Here is an 18,406-nt window from a genome sequence, read left to right on the forward strand (position 1 = left end):
TACGAACGTAACCAGGTTAATTTCTGTTAAGCACATTACCCAGGTACTTTTTGCTCTCCAGCCCAATGATTATGTGTCTGATCTGAAAGATTATAATTGCAACCCAACAGGACACAAACAGTAGTCTGTGATTGAAAGGAACCGGACTGAAAGAAAACCAGCTTCTCTTCTACCTAAAAACCAAATAGTCTTCACGTTTCCCCTCTCTCCAAATTTCTTCATGGCTAATGACTACACGCAATGAAGCAGTATATTAGATCTGTTCCAATAAGTAAATATGCTCTGATTAATCTTATCTTCCAATACACTAGTATGTCTCCCATCTCACTGGATTAATGCAGTTATTGCAAGTTTGATTTGATCCTATGCAAGTTTGAGGTCTCGTTTTCTTCTTCTTTACCCAAACCAGCGCTTCTGCTTGCAAAGGGCTTCCCAGCGTGGTCGATCCCAGCACCCCGCTGGTCCCAGCCCCAGGGCTCCTGGCCACGTGGGCATCCTGGGCGCTGCCTCTTTTCCTGTCACCAGTTTTCATCCCAGTGACAAAGGAGATTTGGCCACGGGTCTGAGATTCCCAGATGTCGGCATGCCACCGGGATGGCACTGCAGCGAGCCGGCCCAGCGGGAGCACGGCAAACCAACCCCGTATGTGCCACCCACGCTCATCCCTGTGGTTTCCCCCAAAATCAGAGGTGGGGAAGGGTCCCCGCTGCCCAGCTGAGGATGTCCATCCCCCCGCCACCACCTCCCATCCCAAGGGCTGGGACCGGGATGAGCGCAGGCTTGCCTTGTCTCCAGCCCTGCCTGTACATTATTTCTCCTGATCATCATAACTTTCTTCCGCTTCTAAAGCACCTTTCATCACGAAACAGGATGGAGCGCGGCAGCTGTTGAACAGCATGGAGCTGCGCTGCACAGGCAGGGACGGGCAGGAAGTGGAAGCGGCTCCTGCAGCTGCTGGGACCGCGCAGGAGAGCTGTACTCACGCCACCGCATGCCGGGGCCTTATCACATCCCCCAGCACGCTCACGGCTCCCTTCTGACACGCAAGAAGCCCATGTGGCAGGTTGCACGTGACGGCACCGATGTGACACGCGGCGGCTGGGGAAGGGCGAGCTCCCCTGCGGGACCAAGGGGAGAAGAGCTGTCCTTGGCCGCAGCGGAGCATGGCGCCTTCCTGCCCTCTCCAGCAGCACCTCCACCCAGCGCAAGGACCCGCGGGGCCGCAGGTCTGACCCGCGGCAGTGCAGGTCCAAGTTGTGGCATTGCAGGTCTGGACGGTGGCATTGCACACCCAAGCCACGGCATTGCACACCCAAGCCATAGCACTGCATGTTCAAACCACGGCATTGCACACTCAAACCACGGCACTGCACACTCAAACCACGGCATTGCACACTCAAACCACAGCATTGCACGATCAAACCATGGCATTGCACACCCAAACCACAGCATTGCATGTCCAAACCACAGCATTGCACGCCCAAGCTATGGCATTGCACGCCCAAGCCATGGCATTGCACGCCCGAGTCATGGCACTGCCTGTTCAAACCACAGCACTGCACACCCAAATGTCAGCATTGCACACCTAAACCACAGCATTGCACACCCAAACCACGGCATCGCACACCCAAGCCACGGCATCGCACACCCAAACCATGGCATTGCACACCCAAACCACAGCATTGCACCCCCACGCTTTGCTGCCGCAGGTCCAGCCACGGCACCGCACGCCCAGCTCAAGCCGCTGCTGCCCACAGGCTGTGGATCAGCCCCGGAGCTGCCCTGCGAGGGTGGGAGATGGGGGCTGCGCCGCGGGGCAGAGGCAGCGAGGGTGGACCTTTAGGGAAGAGACGCTTATGGATGCCCCGGCTCAGGGCGAGGGACCGGCCGTCCCCGTGTCCCGGCCGTTGTGTTTAAGTGCTACCCGCGCAGAGCGAGCTGGGCGCGCTGCAGACCTGGCTTCAGCTCCAGCTTGGGGTTATCCTCCCTGTCCACCCTCCCTGGTGGGTGGGAAATGTCCCCCCAGGGCTGGGGCTGGCTACCTGCGGCGCTGGCGCGCGGGGGCTTGGCTCACGTCCTGGGGAGCGCGCTGTGGCCTCTGTCACGCTGGAGCCACAATTATTTTTCTGAGAAACAACACAAACCCCTCCCTTCCCCGCTGCCCCGACTGTCTGAGCAGCCCGAGGAGCTTCACGCTGCGAAGACGCCCGGCTGCCTTCGCGGGGGCACTCGGCCGCGCGCCCTGCGGACCCCTGATAAAAGCGTCATGTTTGCTGCGGTGAATGGGAGATAAGCGATGCTGCTCCCCCACCACCCCTCGACCAGGATCTTCCCCTTTGAAAAGGACAAATATAACCGAGATGAGTCAGTTCCTCCGAGCTCCCATCCCCTGTACAATATGTAACTGGAATTTTTCATTTCGGCACTGCAGGGGAGGCATAACTGGAGAAGACAATGGAGTCAGCTACGACCCAAAAAAGCAGTGCCAATTTATGTGCATGAGAAATAAAAACATTTTTTAATCTAAAAATAAATTAACTGTAAGTGACAGCAAGAGCAGATCTGCATGTACTCACTGTCAGCCCGCGCAGGACCAGTCCCTGCTCCTTGGCGCAAGGTGGGTTTGGGTGAATTCCCTGCTCTTTCAGGCCAGGTTGGGATTCGCAGCAGTACCACCGAGCTGGGGAGGCCCTCAGCACCTGCACCAGGAACTGGGCTCCCTGAGTTGGCATCAGACCCAGAAGCAAATCCACAGAAGCCAGGGAAACCTCTTGGGTTTATTTTATAACTGCATTACGGCAGTGAGAAGGGAAAAGAGGCTCCACCAAGCTCAGGGCTTGGCCGGGCCAAGAAACTGCACAAACCCATAAAACCCATCCAGCTTCCCGTGATTAAATAAAAGGGTAGCGAGTACGCAAGCGGCTGACGGCCTCATTCTGCAGCTGAGCTGTGGCTACCCCCATGTCACGGAGCAGAGCAGATACCTGGGGCAGCCTCTGCCCAGAGCCCACCCTCCTCCCCTGCCGCTCGCCCCTCTGCTCGCTCCTACCTTGTGTTTGGAGGAGACGAGGAGTGACCGAGTGCCCAGGTGTCACAGGAGATTGTCCGGATGCTCCAGAAAATAAGAGGCCGGTCAAGGGACCGCAGGTGGGAGCTGCAGGGGGGGCGCAGCTGATGCATCCGAGAGCCAGGCCGGCATCCCCTCCCTGCTCCCAAAAGTTCTCGGATCCCGAGTGTGGCAACCAGTTCCCAGACATGAGGGACACGGAGACAGACCCCGAAGCAGAGCACCCTCTTAGGGCACGTGAGCAGGGCTGGATCCTGCTGCTCTTCTTTACAAGCCCCAAGACTTGCCGGGACACGGCCGGGGTTGCTGCTGCGGCGGCAGCAAGATGTTTCTCAGCTTTTCTTTGCTCCTGTCATGCACCGATCACCTTCGCTAAAAACCCTTCCCACGGGGTCACCTACGCAGGTGGTGGGACACCCCTCGCTGCAAAGGGCTCAGAGCCGGCGAGGACAGGACCCAAGGGACGACCTCAGGGCAGAGGGGCCGGGAGCTCCAGGCGGAGCAGAGAGATATTGGTGAAGCCGTGGCCCAAGCACGTAACTCAGATTTTGACAGCGCACTGCCCAATTTACTGCGTAACGACATCCACCGCTTCGCTGGCTGTTTCTTTCGGAAATCTCCCCTCTTCCAGCACCGGTGGTCCCTGTCCCCAGGGTGGTGGCAGCTCGCTCCATGTGCAGGGAAATCTGACGCCTTCCAGCCAAGCCATGAGGGTATGGACAAGGCAGGTGAGGGGGGACACCCCAAAACCAAACCACGTCAGGGCAATCCTCTCCTTTTTGTTAAGATATTGTCAACAGGGCTACATAAAAGCCTTCTGCCTCCCATTCTTTGCCCCAGTCTGCTCAGTTTTACAGCACTGGCTTCACTAGTTTGGGTTTCTTTTTTTTTCGTCTGACTTGACTCCTTGCTGGGTAACACTGTATTTGATATTTTTAATCACTCAGCATGCATCAGAGTTTGGCAGTGGAAGAAAGTGAAGTTAAAAGAGAACAGAGATAGTTCGCGTTTGCCAGGGCTGCCTGCCATTGCCACAACCCTTCATCGCTTGTGCTGCATTTCCCTCTGCTGGAAAGTCACGAGCCGCAGCTGACAAGGTCAATTTAAAAAACATATCGTCGGCTGGCAGTTATTAACCTTCTGGGGTTTGGATCGTTTCTTCAAAGAAAAACAAAAGTCCTGAACTCTTCTACCTTTACTGTACAAATATACGGACATTACACGTACACACACACAGATGCATTTGTGTGCACATATCAATATTACCGATAAATTCTTTTAATAAATCTATATTTGGCTTTGTAAGGCTGGAAGATCCTGGCCACTGTAGCAATATTATGGAAATTTTGACTTTCTTTGCTTAGAAGTTGCAGCAAAACCTTTATCACTTTGTTTTCTGTGAGAGCTGCAACTTTCTCCCGGAGCAAAGCTGTGGTGGGTAACGCGAGTGATTCCCGGAGGGGCCGAGCGGATGGACGGCGCGGAGGGATGCTGGTTCCTGGTTTCTCATTCTACGCCAGGCTCTACCCTGCATCCCGCCGGTGCTTCCAGGCGAGCGGAGGCACAGCAGAGTTCATCTCGTTCACGTGCTGCTTCCTTACTTTTGACTATAAAGTTTGCATCACCCCATTGATTCCTTGGAAGAAGAAACAAAAGGTTGATTAACAGTGTTTACTAAACCACGGAGTCACTTCAAGCCCGCAGCAGTTGCCTGCCCGGCCATTAGCGTCTGGAATACAGGGGTAATTTAAAGGTTGCTTTCCAGACGGCTCCGAGACGCAGCGACACGGCTTTAAACCTGCCTCCAGAGGTAAAAAAAGGAGAGTCACTGTTTTTCATCTGCCTCTCTCTTCGCACACAGAAATTAAGCCCAAACCACCCGTGCAGATCGCTGACTCCAGCCTGCCGGAGAGCAACAGCGACCGGGGCTCCCGGCGAGGCCGGGGCCGCCTCACAACATTCCCCTGGGACCCTTGAGCCCTCTCCAGCTCCGGGGGCGGGGGGAGAGCCCCGCAGGCGCCGAGGCGAGGAGCACCGAGGGGCGGTTTAACGGCGGCGGGGCCTCGGCGGGGGCGGCCCGGGCCCGCCTCACGGCGTGAGGGGAAGGCGGCCGAACGGGGCGGCGGCAGCAGCACCTCCCGCCCGCTGGGGGGCGCCCGATCGCCGCGGCAAGCTCTTCGGCAGGAAGTGCGCGAGGCCGGAAGCGGAAGTGTTTATCGTGCGCGATGGCGGCGGCGGTGTCGGCGCTGGGCGGTTTGGGGGTTCCCGATCCCGATGGCGGGGTGAGGCGGCGGCGGGGGGAGGGAAGCGGTGACGGCGGCGCAGGGGGGTTTCCGACTCCTTCCCGGTGCCGGTGGCTGAGTGTGGGTTGTTTCAGGGCTCCTCGGGCTCGGAGGACGAGGCGAGGCCTGGCACGGCGGCGGCGGCGGCGGCGGAGAAGCGGGAGGAGCGGCTGCGCAAGTTCCGCGAGCTCCACATGAAGCGGGTACGCGGCGGCGGCCGGAGCGGGAGCGGTTCCCGCCAGCGGTGCCGCTGATGCGCGGGGAGACAAAGCGGAAGGGGCGGCGGGGCTTGCCCGGCCCAGCTCGGGCGCAGGCCGGCCGCGGCCCGGTGGTCCCGGGGAGGTTGTGCCGCCGGTTCGCTGCTCCCATCGCATCGACGGTTCCCCGACCCATCTAACCCCCGCCGCGCACGCACGGGTGATGGTTGCTTTAGCCCTTCGCCGAATGCAGCGTTTTACGCAGCGGGATCAGGAACCTGCGGCCTGGCCCCTCGCGGGACGGGCGCCCGCGGTCCTCGGGGGTTCCGGGTCTTTTTTGTTTCTGCGGCGGAACGTTTCCACGCGTCTCCGGAGCTCAGTAACAAACTGTTTTGTTCCTAGAACGAGGCTCGCAAGCTGAATCACCAAGAAGTGGTGGAAGAAGATAAAAGACTTAAACTGCCAGCGAACTGGGAAGCCAAAAAAGCTCGGCTGGAGTGGGAGCTGAAGGTGGAGGAAAAAAAGAAGGTAAATGCGCAATTACAGCGTCCTGTAACCCGGCTGAGCCTCAGTCCAAGCGCCTGCAGTGATGCTGAGCCCCCCTTCCCGGTGGCTGGACAGTTTTGGGAGCTCATACGGATGTTACCCCCCCAAAAATCCATCTCCTGATTATCTAAGTTACTGTCCTGCACTAGAGGTTGACTGGACTGATCTAGATAGTTATAACTAGGTTTGATGCTTGGACACTATCTTACTGTCAAAACTGAAGTGTTCTTTGCGCTGTGTTAGGAATGTGCGGCGAGAGGAGAAGACTACGAGCGAGTTAAACTGCTAGAGATCAGTGCTGAGGATGCCGAGAGATGGGAAAGGAAAAAGAAGAGGAAAAATCCAGATCTAGGATTTTCAGGTAATGGCTTAACTGCGTAATTCTCTGTGTTCGTAATGAACACCTTTGTGAGTATTTCAGCTGCAAACTGAACCGTGAAATAAAAACCTTGCCCTTGACACGAATTCATTTTCTCCCAAAGATTACGCGGCTGCTCAGCTGCGCCAGTACCAGAGGTTAACCCGGCAGATCAAACCTGACCTGGAGCAGTACGAGAAGCTGAAAGAGCAGTAGTAAGTCTGATCGCAGTCATCTGATGTTGTCTGTGGTATTTCTGTGTGATTAACAAACACCAAAGACTTAAACTAGTCCTTTCAGCACATCCATATTCTCATATATGCTGGAATATTAATTAGGCTTTTAACACGATCTTAAAACACATGGCCTCCTCCGCAATCCCTGCTTTGGTAGGGAAGAGGGGTGGTGATGTAATTGATGAGGTTCATTTCTTCAAGCTTGGCATTACTGAGTTTGAAGTATTTTATCAATTAGATGATATTTAAATGCATGAGTAGATTACTCTTGGTTCTCAGAGTAGGTTTTGGGTTTTTTTTAAGCAGCCTGGCACAGTTTAAGAACAGACTGACCAACAGTTTGCATTCAGATTTAGAATTTCAGGGGGTTTCTGCATCTTTCGTAGGCGTGTGCTAGCGTCTCTCAAAATAATTGAGAGCTTGTTTTTAGTATCAACAAGTTCTCACCTCAATCTTGGACTCCCACTGTTCAGTATGAGTTAAGTGCTAAATTAAGACTCAAACAGAAGCAGTGAAATCTGAGTGATTACGGTTGTGTAAGCTGCTGCCCATCTGTTGCTCTTGTCCAGCGGTGAAGCGCTGTATCCCACATCTGACAGTCTTCTCCACGGAACTCACGTGCCATCTAAGGAAGGGGTTGACAGAATGGTTGCAGATCTTGAAAAACAGTAAGTAAATATGGAGCTAAAACAAAGTGAGAAACATAGAGTAGCATTGTGTGACCAAACCCCCAGCATTCACCCACAGCCTTCAAACACTGCTGTGTGTCTTACAGAATTGAAAAGCGTGAAAAATACAGTCGAAGGCGTCCTTACAATGACGATGCAGACATCGACTACATTAACGAGAGAAACGCCAAGTTCAATAAGAAGGCGGAGCGGTTCTACGGGAAGTACACAGCTGAGATTAAACAGAACTTGGAGAGAGGAACAGCCGTCTGAACCGTCATCTCCGGCTAGCCACATACAACAGCTCTCTACGTCTATTAAAGTGTGGTATAGAGGTTTTGCAGGCAATTTTAAGTTCTATGAGAAAAATACTTCGTAGACCTCATTAAGTAACTTGTAAAATCAATAGTGTATTTAATGTAGTAGAAGTAATTTGTGTAACAACTTCAGCTGTATACAGCTTTTACTTGCAGAAGTAACCAGCTTGTGCTATTTCATGTTCTAAATAAACACAAACTCTCATTGCTCAATTTAGAACAAAGCTTGTCTTCATTCTTCAGTAGCTGTGGACCGGTGAAGTCCCTGAAACCACTTGTTTAGCAAGAAGATGAAAGAATGCTTGAGGAACCTTTCCATGAAAGAGAAGCTACCCCCAGCTGCCCGGCACGTGCTGGAGTTTGGAGCTCTTCCGTGGGCAGCACTGCGCAGCACAGCTGTCCCACCACCCCCCAAGAGGGCAAGGAATAGGGACCATCTCAAGCATTAACTTCAAGTTGCCACAAAATACCTAATCCTTAGTATGTTTGCCAGCCTCGTCTTGGCAATTTAATAGTTTCTTAAAGCAGCTTCCAGACTGTAGGTGTCAAAGTCAGTTTATTTTACTAACCATTTAATTTTACAAAAAATGAGTTTAACTGCTCCCAAAACCATGCAACAGCCTGCTGACTTACTTGCAATACTTTTCTTCATGAAGGTCATGGCGAGCCATGGAGCAAAGCGCAGTCTGCTGAATTCTGGAGCTCTGAGCAGTTACAGGCAGCGTAGCCTGTACCACTGCTAGCATGAAGCTGCCTCCACTAACTTCACAATTTGCTAACGGCCTTACACAGCGAGCCTTTAAAGGCTGCATTTAAAGCAACCTAAATCAAAACACAAGCCGGCACTAAGTCAAGTTCAGCATTAGAAGTCGGCAGAAGCAACAGCGACACCTTCACATACAGCAGTCAGGTATACATCCCACACGAGCTTTCCACTTGCGGAGGGGTATCTGGGGAGGTCACGCTGGAGGCCCTGAACTAGCCACAGCCTGGGCAGGAACAATTCCAGTGTAAAGGTCCACTTTCAGAATGATGCAAACATTATCTTCTGTTGCGCTTTGTGGTAACAGTAGATAAGTGAAAGCTAAACCTGGAAATAACCACTTACAGGACGTAGTCAACTTACTACCAAACACAGGTCTAATACTTGACACATGGAGAAGCCAGTGCAAAACTAAAGTTTATTTACTTGAAGTAAACAGTTACACAATGTAAATCAAGTGATCAAAATAACAGCTACTGAACTATTGTTTAGAAAAAGTTACCCACCTGTAAGTTCTAGTCCATTAAAGCAATACAAAAATATTTACAAATATACACAAGATTCCCATCTGTGGCTTCTGGATCACCTTGCTCTAGATCTGAAAGAGAAACCTAAGATTCCAAAATTAAGATCTCAAAATAAATACTCAGTATTAACAAATCTTCAACCTGATCAGAAAATTTCAGATCTCACTAGTGAAGAATGCATAATGCTGCAGTCGGAGACCGTGAGAAAAATAAGCTAGCGTGCCCGGAACGGTGCACTTTTAGGTGAGAAGTTTAAAAATGTTTTCTTCTCCTCCTTCTTGACAGGAACCCACTGCCCATAGGGACTTCCCTTTCTGTCCTCTTCTCTTCCCGGAGAAATTGCCGGTTCTTTAACAACATGGCTCGCTGGCTTCTGTAATACTGGTTTTGCCATTGTATTCTGGAAAAATAAATTTCCTTTTAAAATGCTAGAATGAGAAGGAATGTACTAAGACCTGTCAACTTCAAGGGGTTTATCTGTGCTGACAAGACAAATGTTTCCTTTCCAGCCCATAGGAGACCCGATGCCTACTGAGTATCAACTACGTACACTTAACTGACACAGGGTTCAGGGAAGTTGCTTTTTTCTTAGTTCTGCGTTATTAAAATATATCCAAACATGTAACTTGAAAGAAGTTCTGGTGTATACCAGTTCTGGCATACACTTTTGAGTCTATAGTACAGTACAGACATTCAACATTATTAAGCATTGAAAGGTAAACATCTATTTTAAACACACTGCTGTAGCATGTTTACAGTGCCCTACTGCTGAAGTACTGATCTAACTCCTCCAGGAAAGTCGTTATCAAACCATTAAATTCAACTTGTTACTATCATAAGATCTTTAATCTGGCAACCAACCCTGGCAAAAGCCTAGCACAGGAGGGATGAAGTATGGACTTCCATCTTGCGAAATCACACTTACATTAGGACTGAAAGAAATGCTTCTCTGTACGGTTGCTCTCTCCATTCCACTCTTGGTCATGTCTTCTGCCAGTCTTCTGGGTTGCTAGAGAAGAGCACACACAGCTTAAGCGGGAGGGTACGTTATCCCGTGCAAGTTAAGGCAGTTTCTAAAGAGTATGAACTTTCTGGTAGAGTTGTTTCAGATATTTACATCAAAAGTAGCTGTAAGCTACTAAATATGAAAACAGATGAATGTTGGAACTCAATTTGAAAAACATTCAGTATTTTTATCAATGTCATTGTGCCAATTCACATGTGACCTGATATCCATGCCCCAGTTACAGTTTTAGAAAGGATTCAAACGATTCAAAGCATGGACTGCCATACAATGAAGTGTAGGGACAGAGTAAGTTGCATTAAGTTCTGCATATCCATCCTGCACAGCTTTGGATAATGACAATAAACTTATCTGCAAATGATGCAGGCCTCTTCTTCTGTACTCTCTCAACATCTGGAATATATTGCATATATTATGAAAGGGATGCCTGTACCATTGGTCTAAAACCCTTAGTAAATTTACTTCCATTTGAAATAGCAGTATCTGATCAACGTAACAGTTATTGCAGTTTTGTATTTGCCACGAATCAGGTTAACACACCATAACAACAGAGCCAAACTAAAATTCCAGTTCAGTTTAAGCTGCTCAAGTTTCTCCCTCCCTTAAATTCACAGCAGCTATAGCCCACAAGTCCCTTAATTACCAACAGATTTTCTTCATCATGTCTGGAACCATAGTCATGATTTCTATAAGACAGAAATAAAGTATGTAAAATGCATTGTGTGCTTGGGTATGTAATTTCTGGGAAAAGGTTTGTTGTACATGAAAAGCTTTTAACAGTTAAAAAGGGTAGAAAGATTTAACCTTTAAAGAAACCCACACTATTCACTAGGTTTGGTAAGGAGACTCCTTGTTTTAGGTCAGAAACACAGAAACTAGTCTAAGTAATGGGCAAGAAGAACAACTCAAAAGAACAAACTACATTCAGCTCTCCTTCCCAACCTATCACTACTGGAAAGCCTGTATGTACTCCGTGGATCAATCACCTCTTAAAAGTCCACAGTACTTTCAGCTTAACACGAAGTCTACAGTGGTTTCTAGAGTAATTTTAGCATTCTGGTAAATCTGAAGTTTTTGTTCAAGGGTCTGAATTCATCATCAAACACTCCACAGTCAAAAACTGTAACACATCCATGCAAACAACAAGTTTTGAGAAGTGTTTACCTTTTCATTGAAAATACTCCAGTTCATACTTACCTCAGCTGACTCTCCAGGATCTTCATGCTCTTGTTTTTCATTTTTTATCTCTTTGGAAGGAGTGAGGATCTTCAAGCTTGCTGGCAAGACTATGTTATCTGTTCCCAGAGCTTTTGCAGCATTAGCTTTTGCTATTTCCAGTAGTTCCCTCTTGTCTACAAGAGGAAAAAAAGTGTCATTCTCTTATGTTTAAAGCAACGTGTACCTACTGACACAAACCTAAAACCTGCAGGTTTACTATCGCTGCATGTACATAAGCATCAACTGTGATGAACTTTCCTCAGAACTTGGGAGATTTAGCTTCAGTTGAAGTGCAAAGAAAATGCTCTGAAGTACTTAGCTTTTTTTTTTAATACATTTTTATAATGACACAGAGATTTTCTTCCACATTGCCACTATCAGTTATGTTCTATAAAGCAAGTAAATGGATGACAATTTGACTGGTTAAAATAAATATAAATTGTATGTTTTGAGGTTCTCACACAATGGAAGTCTCAAAAAAAAAAGTACCTTTTTCACTCAAATGGAGAGGTGACCTACTCCGAGATCTTGTTCGTGACCTGCTTCTCCAACTCCTGTAAGCCTCGGGATATATTGTTCGCCCAAATCCATAGTATCTTCGGCCTCTTGAACGTGATCTGCTTCTCGAATAGGACCTTCTGTAATACGATCTTCCACGAGACCACGACCTACTGCGTGATCGATACCTCGGAGGAGAGCGGTGGTACCTCCTGTAGCGTCTGGCGTGGTACCTTCCGCGGTACCTCATGTAGCCACGTGATCTCGACCGGCTTCTGGAATATGAACGAGAGTATCTTCTGTACCTTCGGGAACCATTTCTTCTAGCCCATGACCTTGATCTGGATCTGGACCGGCTCCAACTCCTGGAGGAAGCTGAAGAGGAACTACTTGAACTGGACTGTGAACTGCAAGAGGATCTGCTAGATGACCTTGATGACTGATCACAACTTCTCCTGGATCTCAGAGAAGACTCTCTTTTCTTCGGTGAGCTGAGGGTTAAGTCATCCATGAAGTCTGTCATATCATCAGTTTTCCTAACCACCGTTTTCTCCATGCAGGTACTTTCAGAAGCTGGTTCCGTTTTTATTGTTGTTCTGTAATACCCGGTCTCTGTTCCTGTTGTGGGTGGGGAGGGGAAGCCGATCATTTATATGCATCAAGTCATTTATACAGCAACAACAAACATTATGACACACAGGCAAAAAGTTCAAGGATAATTAAACACACCAACAATTCTCATCCAGTTTATCAGCATGTTTTGCACATGACAATTTTAAGTTTCACCATTTCCTCTCCTGTAGTCAGTCTTCTGTATGAAATAAAAAAAGGCTTCAGTTTCAACCATAAGTAGTACTGTGTAGAATTTTGAAGAGAGGTTTGCGTGGGTTTTAAGTTTAATACCCTTCATTTGCTAGGTAAGCACACACCTTTTGTGAAAAGAATACGAGTTAATACCCTTTTTTTCCCCTCCACACAGAATTTTCACGGTATTTTATCTTCAATCTATTCTAACTGCAGCCTATTGCATCTACAATGCAAAATAACCATTCGCCTTCCAGATCAGTATGAATTGAATAGTTTTCTTCTGCAGTTCTATGGAGGTTAAGTTTTACTGTTTTCCTCCAACTGGATATGATTCATCGGATATAACTTGTAAAGGATGTAACACTTGTTAAGGTTATATATTAATAATTAAGATGGCTGTTCCTCTAGTGGCAGCCATTTTATATCTACAAAGGTTACTGTATTCTAGGGTGTAACTATTTTATCACCAGTACTTACACCCTGAGTTACGTCACCACTTTACACTTTAAGGAAGCTTGCTTTACCACAAGATTTCTATTCAGTGCTCATTGTAAACCAAAGTTACCAAATAAATCTTTAAACCTTACCAAAATCGATCAAGGGTATGAAGTTCTACACGAATTTGTAAGAAGCATTCCCCTCGCTACTACTAAAGCTAAAGTTTCACTACTTCACCTCTAAACAAAGGCCAAGGTCACAAGCACTGTACAGGGCACAGCGAAGACGAAACAACTGATTAGTTCTAATCCCAAACACCACCCCCACCTCCCACGCTAAGCTACCTAGGCATCACTGTTTCCAACAACGTACATATTGAGCACATCCACGTATTCTCACACAACTGGCCTGCAGCTGGCAAGCTGCACAAAGCACGGTCCCCTGCGCCCGCCCATGAGCGGGCTGAATTCACAGATTTCCCGTCAGATGCTGTTCACAGGCACTTACCGCTGGGAGCCGCCGGACACCCCCGGTGCTGGTTCCCGTGAGACTCCAGTGCTCTTCTGTAATAAAGACAAACGTGAATAATGTGTTTCCCCCACCCCGCAACGGCGACCCTCCCACACGTTCAAGGGAAGACAAGTAACGGCCTCTCCCCTCCCACCGCCCCGAACAACCGCCTTTCGCGAGCACACCCCAGCCCCCGGCCTCCGCCAGCGGCTCCGAGGAGCCGTCCCCGCGGTGCCCCGTCAACTCACCGGCTCCAGCCAGCCGGGCTTCCCCCGCACGGATCCTGCTCCAGAGGCGACGCCTGCGGAGACAGCCCCGTTTCGTGAGTCACCCCCATAGCGACCGGCCAAGCTCCTTTCACCCAGGAAACAAGCCGCGACACAGCCCCGGCAGGACGCAGCCCTCACAGCAGCAGCGGCGGCCGCCCGCTCCCGCCACCCAGCAGCGACTGAGGGCGGCCGAGAACCTTCCAGAACCACCCCCCTCCCCTTACGTAACGGGGAACCAGGGCGCACGCGCAGAGGACAAGCTCTTTCCCGCGCATGCGCACTGACCGCCATCCCCCATACTGCAGCGCATGCGCAGAAGGAGGTGTAGGACCCGCCAGCACCCCGTGCGCCTGCGCGCCGCCTCCCTGTCTCATGACTCCGCCGGAGCGCATCAGCTGAGCGCCGCGCATGCGCAGCGTGCGCGGCTCGGCGGCTGGCTGGCGGCGGTTGGGGCTGCTGCGCGCGCACCGGTGAGCCGCCGGCCAACGGTCGTTGCCGCCCTCAGGTAAGCGGAGACGCGGCGTGAGGCGCCGCTTCGGGGCGTGCGCGCTCCCCGGGCGGGGCGGGACGCGTGGCCGGCGCCTTCTCCCCCTCCACGCGTGGCCGCAGCCCCGCCGGATGTCCCCGGCCTCGGGTGCAGGGAGGGCGGCGGGGCCGCCTCCGAGGGCTGGGTGCGCTGACCGGCGGTGTCTTCGCCTCAGCTCCGAGGCCGTCGCCTCTCCGGTGGTTTCCCAGGTGGATGTTGGTGGCTAGGCTCTGTCATCTGCTGTGCTCAGTCGTCCCTCGGGAAGGGGCCCTGGCTGTGGGGTTTTCAGGTGGCGAGTAGCAGTTTTATCCTTGCACGATGCGCATTGCTGCACGCCAGCCCTTGATGTGTGATGGGTTTCCTCTTGGAAAGAAATGTCCCTTTTTTCTTCTCCAGTTCTTCAGAGCGCTGAAAAATGTCAGGTTTTCTTGAGAGCTTGAGGTGCTCGGAGTGTGTTGACTGGGGAGAGAAACGAAACACGATTGCTTCTGTTGCTGCCGGAGTGCTGGTACGTACAGCTTCTCTCACGCTGCTTTTGGGCTTTTTAGACGTAGTCAGCTGTCGATGAGCTAAAAATTATTAGCCGTTTGGAAGTAAAAGGAAGAACAGGGATACATTGTCCTTGTATGCAGCAGCAGAGTTAACGACAAAATCTGTTCTGGGTGCTTGCATCCACGTGTTACTTAAGTTTCGCAGCTTCTACCCATGTAATAACCATTGGAGTAGGTAAATCTCTGGCTTTGCAGTTAACCTCGTTCCTAAGTTGATAGCAAAACTAATTATGCTATCAGTTGACTCTGGGTTGGTTGATTTTATATGTTAATGTTATTTTTTCTAGAGCATTCTTATATATTGTTAAAAGGCTTGTGTCCGTATTTTAAGCTGTTGTGCTCTTTCTTCTTTTTTAATAGTTTTTTACAGGTTGGTGGATAATCATAGATGCAGCTGTAAAATACCCTAAAGTGGAAGATTTCAACCATTCATACCATGCTTGCGGGGTTATAGCCACTATTGCATTCCTAATGTAAGTGTAATTTCTTGATCAGAGCTACACACTCCTAGCACGCACTTTATGCAATTAATAAAAGAACGCATCGTCTTTAAATGGAGAGGTAACTCAGAATAACGTATCAAGTTACTATCTGAGTATCTTTAATATCTTTCTTACATTTGTTGATATTTATAATAAGGAACCATTTAAAAAAAACTAAGTGTGTAATACAGGTCCAAGACTTACTAGTCTTTGGAGAAAGGCTTTTTAAGTTTTAGCCTTGTCCCTCTTTTAAAAAAAAATACCAAAACCCACAACATCATCCTTTTTATATAAGTTTCTCAGAAGTTTCTCCTATTGTTTTGTAAACACTTACTTCTTGCTTAACCTGTGTTTACCCAGTTTTATCCTGTTTTGCTCGTACAGGATCAATGCGGTGTCTAATGGACAAGTGCGGGGTGACAGTTACAGCGAAGGCTGTCTAGGACAAACAGGTACGGTGGCGTCGGCTGTTGTATAGCGATAGATCAGTGAAACCTTTAAGTCTTGGAAGAGTTGTAAGAGCTATACCAGCGTGCACGTTGTGTATCTGTGCATAGCTCTGCGTGTGACGGAAGGTGCTCTGAAACAAAAGCATGCCGAAAGTCACAAGTGTCTGTCCTCGGACACAGGCGCAAAACATCCCTATGTCTTTTTCAAGGTGCTCGGATCTGGCTGTTCATCGGTTTTATGATGGCTTTTGGATCTCTGATTGCTTCCATGTGGATCCTTTTTGGAGGCTACGTTGTTAAAGGTAAAATAAAGCATGGAATGTGACCTGATCCGTTTTTGAAAGTTTAAAGCGTTTTAAATTGAATTTTAGAACTTATTTTTAGACAGTTTCTAGGCAGGCCCAGTTCTAGTATTTTGGTTCCCTATGCACCACTATTCCATACTATCTACTGTTATTGAGATCGATTTTATCTGCTTCCAAGTCACAAACTTTCAACTAGCCTCACTAGAAACACAGGTCTTGGTCAACTGGGAACTGTACTGATACAATTAAACTGCTGCAGTTACATGGGAATAATTTCCTGGGTGAACACTTATTCCCAGAATAAAAATTACTGATTTCGTGCAAATTGCTCCCAAAGCCTACATACTAAATTAGTGAAAGGGAAAAAATAATTCAAATTGCCTATGTAAATTCATACCTTAACATGTACCACGGTAACTTTTTGTGAAGGCAAGTCTTGAGAGAGACATGAAAACTGCACCGTATTAGTCTGTGTTTTTCAAAAGGAAGTTGGGTCGCTTAAGTAAAGGTGAAGATACTACTTGTACCTGGAGCTGAAGTGAATTTCCGACTAGTCAGGGCACTTGGCGGTTTTGTTTGATTTACGTTCTCGTCAGCTTTGGCCTTACTCAATTCACAGGGGATTTTCAAGGAAACCTACGTGCATTAGTTGCATAGTAGTGCTAATGTGCTCTCCCATTTTGTATATTGTCATTATATATATGTATATATACTTACACACACATGCATTCCAAACAGGATGTGCAATCGCATGTGATAATTACACTCTTCATGAGCATTGCATTTGAGAGGCACATTTTTGGGTAGAGAACAGGAGAGGCTGCTTTTATTTGGACGATTAGATGATTTTGGGGGGCACAAAAGCCATTGAATTAACTTTCCAGGGGGTGAGACTTGTCTTCTGAGTCACACAGCTGAGCAACAGAGATTGGAGGGGACCGTCTCGTTAGAGAACGAAAGGGGTCCTTGAGCTGCGTAGTGTTGCCTTAATTCCACGCGAGAACAATCTGGCCTAGGCAGATTTGTTACGTACGAGCAACAGCACAAGAGTTTGCTGCCATTTCACCCCTGCACCTAGTCGGGAATCCGACATTGTAACGGACCCCTCTGTCTAACTCGGCTCCTTACCACTGCTTCGCAGCGCATAGACTCCAAATGCTTGTATTTAAGTGAAACTGGTTATCTTTGCTATCAGCGCAGCTTAGTGTTTCTGAAATGTCAGAGATGGGATATTCTTGAACGTGACTTCCAAAAAATTTATGGAGATTTTTTTCTTTTGTTAGAAAAACCAGTAGTATACCCAGGAATAGCTGTGTTTTTCCAGAATGCGTTCATCTTTTTTGGGTAAGACTGTATTCCTTTTTTCATTTCTTACCTAATTTGTTTATAATGATTAAAACTGAAACTTGCTGTAATCTGTTTTTTCTTAAGCCTTGTTTTGTCACTAGACACAGGTGAATAAACTGCTGGTAGAGGCAGTGGATCTCTCGTCTGCATAGGTTTCATTGCAGAACCAGGAACTGGATTTACAAATACTACAACTTGCTCCCTGCAGTGATGTATTTAAAATACTAGGTATTTTATTTGCTCCATTATGTACTCATGTCCCTTTATTCTGTTTTAAACAGAGGACTGGTCTTCAAATTTGGTCGCACGGAAGATTTGTGGCAATGAACACGCCTGTGGAAGTGCATGGAAGTGCATTGGCCATGCTGGTTTTTTAACTGCACACTCCCGAAGTTTTGTAAAACCATTTTGTAAGCGGTGACCTTCAATTGTGTCTAAAGATAAACCAAGGAAAACTTAAATCATAGCACTAAAAATTCTGGTTCTATTCTGTTTAATTTTTTTACTCTTGTATGTTGATTTAAATGTTGCAATGTTTTTGACAAACGTAAAATTGCTACAAGTAATAATGGAAGTCACTTTTACGATACAATGTTTGCTACAAGTAAATAGTATAGTGGAAAATGGATATGCTTAACCAGCTGTTTCTATGATGTTATTTACAATCCAAGACTTACTAAAAATGCTTTAAAACAACTTTTTAACATATATTTATTAAATATTTCCTATATCTGGACAATATAACCATTTCTTCAATTTCAAAACGTACTGGTGTGTGGCTTTTCTTGCATAATATAGAAGTATGCTGCTCTGGGATTTGTTTTTCCCCCCCTCCCTGAATATTTAATTTTTCCTACGATGATAATGAGGAAGACTCTGGTGAGTAACAACTTACTGTTGCTGTCACATTGTAGAGTCACAAAGGATGTAGTGGCTCTAGATGGAAGTAGCTCATCCACAAACCTTGCTGTAAACTATTTTCTAACCGCTGTAAAACAAAGGAAGAGTACTCACACATCTT

The 18,406-nt window shown here is 48.1% G+C and overlaps 3 protein-coding genes across 6 annotated transcripts; 2 read left to right on the forward strand and 1 right to left on the reverse strand.

Moving 5' to 3' along the window:
• The first annotated feature begins 5,255 nt into the window (after nt 1-5,255).
• Nucleotides 5,256-10,142, forward strand: SYF2 (SYF2 pre-mRNA splicing factor). The gene is made up of 7 exons (XM_075173444.1): nt 5,256-5,349; nt 5,445-5,552; nt 5,949-6,074; nt 6,336-6,453; nt 6,575-6,665; nt 7,256-7,354; nt 7,462-10,142. The coding sequence occupies exons 1-7, from the start codon at nt 5,293-5,295 to the stop codon at nt 7,625-7,627; spliced, it is 765 nt and encodes a 254-aa protein (XP_075029545.1). The 5' UTR covers nt 5,256-5,292; the 3' UTR covers nt 7,628-10,142.
• RSRP1 (arginine and serine rich protein 1) lies at nt 8,834-13,950 on the reverse strand. Of its 2 annotated transcripts, none has more exons than XR_012677200.1 (6): nt 13,705-13,950; nt 13,454-13,509; nt 11,693-12,319; nt 11,183-11,337; nt 9,887-10,378; nt 8,834-9,361 (listed from the first exon to the last, which is right to left on the reverse strand). XR_012677200.1 is itself a non-coding variant. In XM_075173442.1 (6 exons), exons 1-6 carry the CDS (start codon nt 13,791-13,793, stop codon nt 9,176-9,178), a joined length of 1,197 nt encoding a protein of 398 aa, XP_075029543.1. In that variant the 5' UTR covers nt 13,794-13,948; the 3' UTR covers nt 8,834-9,175. The 2 variants fall into 2 exon arrangements, 1 of the variants encoding a protein (XP_075029543.1); XM_075173442.1 differs by having other exon boundaries at nt 9,887-9,970; nt 13,705-13,948.
• A 177-nt stretch (nt 13,951-14,127) lies between these two features.
• TMEM50A (transmembrane protein 50A) lies at nt 14,128-18,149 on the forward strand. Of its 3 annotated transcripts, none has more exons than XM_075173447.1 (7): nt 14,128-14,230; nt 14,648-14,759; nt 15,163-15,275; nt 15,669-15,736; nt 15,943-16,035; nt 17,322-17,382; nt 17,667-18,149. In XM_075173447.1, exons 2-7 carry the CDS (start codon nt 14,667-14,669, stop codon nt 17,710-17,712), a joined length of 474 nt encoding a protein of 157 aa, XP_075029548.1. In that variant the 5' UTR covers nt 14,128-14,230; nt 14,648-14,666; the 3' UTR covers nt 17,713-18,149. The 3 variants fall into 3 exon arrangements, with proteins under 3 accessions (XP_075029548.1, XP_075029547.1, XP_075029546.1); XM_075173446.1 differs by lacking the exon at nt 14,128-14,230 and adding an exon at nt 14,286-14,540; XM_075173445.1 differs by lacking the exon at nt 14,128-14,230 and having other exon boundaries at nt 14,580-14,759.
• The last annotated feature ends 257 nt before the right edge of the window (nt 18,150-18,406 follow it).

Source organism: Calonectris borealis, chromosome 25, assembly GCF_964195595.1.
Source record: "Calonectris borealis chromosome 25, bCalBor7.hap1.2, whole genome shotgun sequence".
NCBI classification, from domain to species: domain Eukaryota; kingdom Metazoa; phylum Chordata; class Aves; order Procellariiformes; family Procellariidae; genus Calonectris; species Calonectris borealis.